The 7,022-nt window shown below is 46.5% G+C and overlaps 1 protein-coding gene across 1 annotated transcript in view; it reads left to right on the plus strand.

Moving 5' to 3' along the window:
* The first annotated feature begins 6 nt into the window (after window positions 1-6).
* Window positions 7-7,022, plus strand: part of SH2D4A (SH2 domain containing 4A) — a 34,699-nt gene continuing 27,683 nt past the window's right edge. Inside the window, exons 1-2 of the mRNA XM_083584520.1 lie at window positions 7-623; window positions 5,344-5,682. Of these exons, the coding sequence (XP_083440646.1) occupies window positions 458-623; window positions 5,344-5,682 (505 nt within the window). The 5' untranslated portion in view covers window positions 7-457. The remainder of the gene's footprint in view (window positions 624-5,343; window positions 5,683-7,022) is intronic.

Below are 7,022 nucleotides of genomic sequence, written 5' to 3' on the forward strand. Positions count from 1 at the left end.
GTAAGCCACACCTGTGACTTTAAGCTATGAAGGGAGTGCTTTGACAGAGGCGTTTTTTGTCAGCTCAAAGCATCCTTCGAACCTAGTTGTTGTTTTGTTCACATGTACGGATAGAGAGATGGGTAAAAGTGCCGCTTAGCTCCGGATGCTGAGTTTCCATCCGAGGGCAGCCAAGTCCTTGATTTATTTGTTTCCTCCGTGAGCTCTCTGTTTACTTTTGAAGTCCTTGCAGGAAGTCAGAGCTAAAATAGGTGCAGCTATTTGGGAGTGCGTAATTGCCATGTGGACAGCCTACATTCCTGCTGTGTCTCTTGGGTGGAGAAAAGGTTCTGCTTCTCCTTGGGCCACCGAGGTGGTTGTCCTGGCCAGGCGAGGAGAGTGACTTTTCCTGTCTCCCGGGGGGTCAGTCTTGGCACCACAGGTCTCCTCCATTCATGCCCAGGAGCATTCTGTAGCCATGCTGAAGCAGATCCTGGCAGACATGTACGTGGACCCGGAGCTCCTGGCAGAACTGAGCGAGGAGCAGAAGCAGATCTTGTTCTTCAAGATGAGGCAGGAGCAGATCAGAAGATGGAAGGAAAGAGAAGTTGCAGTTACTTCGCCGAAGCCAGCACTGAAGAAAGGTCAGTGAACAAGCGGCTCTGGTGGTGCCCGGGCATTTGAGTTCTAGTGGGAAGAAAATGAGCTGTTGTTGTTATTATTTGCATTTATTATTAAGATTTCTATTGTGCCCTTCAAGCATGTTTTCAGGGCAAATGAGAACACAACACAATAAACGGTGAAGCTTTGGGGTAGGGTGTAAGAAAGTACTTCCCTACAAATGGAAGTTAATACCAAGTATTATACAGTGGTACCTCAGGTTAAGTACTTAATTCGTTCCGGAGGTCCGTTCTTAACCTGAAACTGTTCTTAACCTGAAACACTACTTTAGCTAATGGGGCCTCCTGCTGCTGCCGCACCGCCGGAGCACGATTTCTGTTCTCATCCTGAAGCAAAGTTCTTAACCCAAGGTACTATTTCTGGGTTAGCAGAGTCTGTAACCTGAAGCATATGTAACCTGAAGCATCTGTAACCCGAGGTACCACTGTATGTAAGTCTTTAGATCACTAATAATCATAAGAAGCCTATTATGCAGGTCAGTAGTACTATTACAGTGGTACCTCGGGTTACAGACGCTTCAGGTTACATATGCTTCAGGTTACAGACTCCGCTAACCCAGAAATAGTACCTCGGGTTAAGAACTTTGCTTCAGGATGAGAACAGAAATCATGCGGTGGCAGCGGGAGGCCCCATTAGCTAAAGTGGTGCTTCAGGTTAAGAACAGTTTCAGGTTAAGAACGGACCTCCGGAACGAATTAAGTTCTTAACCCGAGGTACCACTGTATTCCTAAACTGGAAAGGGGAGAAGTCTGTGTGGATGGAGGGGGGAAGGAAGGCTGAGAGAGAGAGAGAGAGAGAGATAGAGAGAGAGAGCTACAGTTACCTGAGGCCACCTGGTGAGATCATTGCAGAGGTGAGATTTGAGGTGAGGACTTTGTTTCAAACAGCAGCTGTCTCTCCCTCTCACCTCAGTCACTATGCTTCACTAGCTACATTAAATACACAAGCATCAGGCTGTTCAGTAAATTTATTTTGAAGTGGTTCAGGTAGGTCCAATTTCTAGTAGATCACTCTTACGGGAAAAATCCTCAGCTGTCGCACACAGCTCTCCTTTCTCATGGAAATGAAGTAACTCTGTCTACCTTTCCCCCTTTGTAATAATAATAATAATAATAATAATAATAATAATAATAATAATAATTTATTATTTATACCCCTCCCATCTGGCTGAGTTTCCTCAGCCACTCTATGCGACTTCCAACAGAATATTAAAATACAATAGTCTATTAAACATTAAAAGCTTCCCTAAACAGGGCTGCCTTCAGATGTCTTCTACAAGTCTGGTAGTTGTTTTTCTCTTTGACATCTGCTGGGAGGGCGTTCCACAGGGCGGGTGCCACTACCGAGAAGGCCCTCTGCCTGGTTCCCTGCAACTTGGCTTCTCGCAGCGAGGGAACCGCCAGAAGGCCCTCGGCGCTGGACCTCAGTGTCCGGACTGAATGATGGGGGTGGAGACGCTCCTTCAAATATACTGGACCAAGGCCGTTTAGGGCTTTAAAGGTCAGCACCAACACTTTGAATTGTGCTTCGGAAACGTACTGGGAGCCAGTGTAGATCTTTCAAGACTGGTGTTATATGGTCTCAGCAGCCTCTCCCAGTCACCAGTCTAGCTGTCTCTATATTATTTGTTAAATTTCTATACCTCTCTTCTCCGAAGATCACAGGGTGGTTGACAAAATAAAAACACAAAAAACGCATAACATAATAACAAACAAAAGCAATACCCACATACACAGTTTAAAAGGCCAGATGGTTTAATTAGCCAAAGGCCTGGTTGAAGAGGAAGGTTTTCAGCAGGCGCCTAAAGGTATGCTACATAGGCGCCAGACGAGCCTCCCTAGAGAGCATTCCACAAATGGGGAACCACCACGAAAAAGGCCCCGCTCTCATGTTGCTACCCTCCAAGCCTCTCATGGAGAAGGCACACAAAGAAGGACTTCAGGTGTCCAGGTCGGTTCATATAGAGATAGGCAACCCTTGAGGTATTGCAGTCCTGACCCATTTATGGCTTTATAGGTCGGCACCAGCACTTTGAACTGGGCCTGGAAACGAAATGGAAGCCATTGCAGTCATACCACCACCACCCGGCAATTAATATCTACTCTGAGTAAAACTACCACCCTTGGTTTCTCAGTGGAGCTATATTGCCCTTCAGTTCTGAAGAACTCCCAGGGTGGCTTACAGTGAATGGAACCCAAGTAACAGGAATACAATTGTGCTCATGTCAAAGCATCAGATCAATAACAGTAATCAGGGTGTGTTTCATTGGAGGAACAGGAAATCCCAGTGATGAAATCAACCATACCATAGGCTCTCGTGCAACGGGCGAGACGGCACTTTTTCCTCTCACACCGTTGGACCCGCTCTCACTTAGATAAATTGCCCCCACCTCACTGAACAACCCTTTACCCAAAGGATTCTTTTCCTTTCCTCTTAAAATTCTAACCCAGAGTATCCTGCAGGGGACCTTTGTGTTATGTACTGAGTTGAATAGGATCCAAACTGCAGCAGTCTGATTGGTCCTAGAACAATAGGATCCAAAAGGCAGCAGTCTGATTGGTCCTAGAACAATAGGATTCAGAATGCAGCAGTCTGATTAGTCCTAGAACAATGCAGCAGTATGATTGGTTGGCAGGAACCAGCCAACCATGCTCCAGATAGAAGTGAATCCACAACCTGATTGGCTTACAGTAGAATTCCGGAATTAGCCAATCATGTGCAGCCCATTGTGTAAATAATGTATATAAAGCAGATACTTTGAGGGGACATTCATTCATTCCTCCTCACCACTATGAGCTGAATAAAGAGCATGAAATCACTTTGCGACTCTGAGTATATTTCACTTTGTGAGGGGATATTTAGTTCAGTGGTACCTCGGGTTACATATGCTTCAGGATACAGACTCTGCTAACCCAGAAATAGTTAAGAACTTTGCTTCAGGATGAGAACAGAAATCGTGCGGCGGTGGCGCAGTGGCAGTGGGAGGCCCCATTCGCTAAAGTGGTGCTTCAGGTTAAGAACAGTTTCAGGTTAAGAACAGACCTCCAGAACGAATTAAGTACTTAACCCGAGGTACCACTGTAAGTTGGAGTCTCAGACAGGTTTTCTTTAAATAAACAATAAAGATTTACTTAAGGCAAGATAGTATATAACACAAATGGATTAAACTTAGGTTACTTCAGGAATGGAATGCGATTTCACTTTAATTCGCTCTCAGTTGTTTTTGGCATTATAGGTTTGGTTCGTTTGTACAGTGGTACTTTCAGTTATCCACCCCCTTTAACAATCCCACTCCTGAGGTACTTTAAGTAACAGACCAAAGGGCTCTCCACACCCCCTCCCTTCACTGGGTTTGGGGAGTTTCTTCTTTTGCTTGGGAGAAACTCTCCCCTCCAGACTAGATTTGAGTCCCAAGTAGGCTGTTCCTTTCCAGCTCCTACTTCACCTGGCTCAACCTCTGACTTCAGTGAAATTCTGGTCTATTCCTCCTACAGGACACCACACTCTGTCCTTCACAATATGCTCAGAGTGGAAGTTATTTTTTCCTTTCCAGAACCAGCTTTTTCTTGCATTCACTCTTTCTACCTCAACCTGTCTCCTAACCTGTCTCCCTACCTATCTCCCCAACCTCTATTCCAACCAACTCTCTTCTCACTCTCTCTCCTGGAAAAAAGAAACACTTTTTGATCCACAACCGGTCCAGTAAAACCAACTTTTCCCTCACATCTCGTTCTCCACTTGGCTAGCTCCCTTGTGGTAACTGCAAACCTGCAAGCTACCACATCCAAACAAACGTGGGCCATTTTGTGTACATTGCTGGGCTGCTTCCAGATGGGAGATTACTGTGGAAACTGTTTGCATGAAACACACAACGTCATAATCAGCCACTCAGAAGTAAACCTGGTATGTTCTGGTCAAAGGAACTGGGGTAACCTAAGGAGCTGGAGAGTCACGTACCCCCAATTTATAGAATAAGATCACTGGTGCATCTAACCTAGGGTTGTCTGTTCTGCCAGCCCATCTCAAAAGACAGAGGCAGGTCTTTCACAGGCCTGTTAAATGAAATTTTTAACTGGCTGCTAGGGGCCAGTTGGGACGCAGGTGGCGCTGTGGGTTAAACCACAGAGCCTAGGACTTGCTGATCAGAAGGTCGGCAGTTCGAATCCCCGCAACGGGGTGAGCTCCTGTTGCTCAGTTCCTGCTCCTGCCCACCTAGCAGTTCGAAAGCACGTCAAAGTGCAAGTAGATAAATAGGTACCACTCTGGCGGGAAGGTAAATGGCATTTCCGTGCACTGCTCTGGTTCGCTAGAAGCGGCTTAGTCCTGCTGGCCACATGACCCGGAAGCTGTACACCAGCTCCCTCGGCCAATAAAGCGAGATGAGTGCCGCAACCCCAGAGTTGGTCACGACTGGACCCAATGATCAGGGGTCCCTTTACTTTTACCTTTAGGGGCTGAAAATGGACTCTCATTATGCCAGCCATGCATTCTGCCAATGAGCTATGAAAACACACACTCCATCATGGGTTGTGCTGGGATGAAGTCTGTGCAGTAAGGACTGGACTGGGCAGTGTGTTGGCCTAGTCAACACACTGTGTATCATTGCCCTGGCTGGGAGGTCCTTGGATCACATGCCCCTTCTCATGGGGCCTTCCTACTGAACCTTGTTTTTTTGTTTTGCAGTCCATGGAAAATCTGTTCAGTGGAAGCTGGGAGCAGACGGTGACGTCTGGGTGTGGGTGATGGGAGAGCATTCTATGGACAAACCATATGACCAGCTCTGCAGTGACCTTCTTGCTGAAAAAGTGAAGCAGCAGTCGCTTCAAGAAACAGGGGCAATGAGGTTGGTATGGCTTTCCAAACATTCAGAACAATACTCAAAAATCTGGCACAACCGGTCGGGCCAGCTGGTTTTTCCTGACAGACGAAGGGATCAGGCACTGACTAGTACAAACTGGGAACCTCTCCGTTCAGATGAAAGATTCTCCAAACCATGTTCGCCTTTTAAAGACCTGCCTTTGTGTGAGTGTGAAATCCAGTTCCAAATGCACTTTCCTTGACTACCCAAAATATTAATAGTGTTAAATGGGTTTTTTTGGGGGGGGAGCAAGGATCCCCTCAACTCCTGGGTGCTAGATGCTCCCCATAATTCCTGGATTTTGTAAAAGTTAGAATTAATGGAGGCTTGATTAAACTGTGCCAAACTCTGCTGGATCCAGTTTATGTTGGCATAGCTAGTTGCATGTGGGTCATTGGAGGAACAAAGCTAATAATGGTCTCACCATTAACCCATCAAGAAAGTCATTAGGAAGAGGAAGACTATGTCGGACAAGGAGGATAGGTTGTGTCCTGTAGCTATGTGTTAGTAGGTGGTGACAAAAGGGTTTTAAGAAGGGGTCAGCAAACATTTTCAGCAGGGAGCCGGTCCACTGCCCCTCAGACCTTGTGGGGGGCCTGACTATATTTTGAAGGTGGGGAAATGAACGAATTCCTATGCCCTGCAAATAACCCAGAGGTGCATGTTAAATAAAAGGACACATTCTGCTCGTGTAAAAACACCAGGCAGGCCCCACAAATAACCCAGAGATGCATTTTAAATAAAAGGACACATTCTACTCATGTAAAAACACACTGATTCCCAACCGTCCGCGGGCCAGATTTAGAAGGCGATTGGGCCAGATACGGCCCCTGGGCCTTAGTTTGCCTACCCATAGTTTTAAGAGTGTAGGGTTTCCTTTTGGATGATGTAACTGAACAGAAAAAATGTCAGTTCTGCAAGCTGGAATGGGGAGCCAGAGTATGAGGCAGGGTGTCTGTTTTATGCAGCAGACAGGGTCAGACATGATGTCTGGGGTCTCTTGAAATCTGAGGCTGAAAGGAACAGGTTCCTCTTGGGATGTGGATGCTCTGCACACACTCCATCAAGGCACAGGTATATATATACTGTATAGATGTGCCAAGAAACCATATGTCATAAAGACACCACAGTTTCTGCTGTGCCTCATTGTCCCCAAAGGGAACACAGACCCTGGCAAGCTTGCCTGGTACCCCTGGTACCTCTGCACCGCTTGGAGACTGGGGTGGAGTTTAACAAAAGAAATAACATGGAAATGGTGTAGTTCTGAGTATGGCTGTCAGTTTCAAGACCTTTATTTCCACTAGCGAAACCCAGAATGGCCATCCTGCATGTCATAGGAACATAGGAACCTGGCAAACCAGACCAGCTTAATGCTGTCTGCATCGACTGGTAACAGCTCACTAGGGTTTCAGGCAGGGATCTCTCCCAACCCTACCTGGAGATGCCAGGGTTTGAACCAGGCACCTTCTACATGCAGAGTGAATGCTTGTCCCCTGAGCTACAG

This window comes from Podarcis filfolensis (genome assembly GCF_964270895.1).
Source record: "Podarcis filfolensis genome assembly, chromosome: 13".
NCBI lineage: Eukaryota > Metazoa > Chordata > Lepidosauria > Squamata > Lacertidae > Podarcis > Podarcis filfolensis.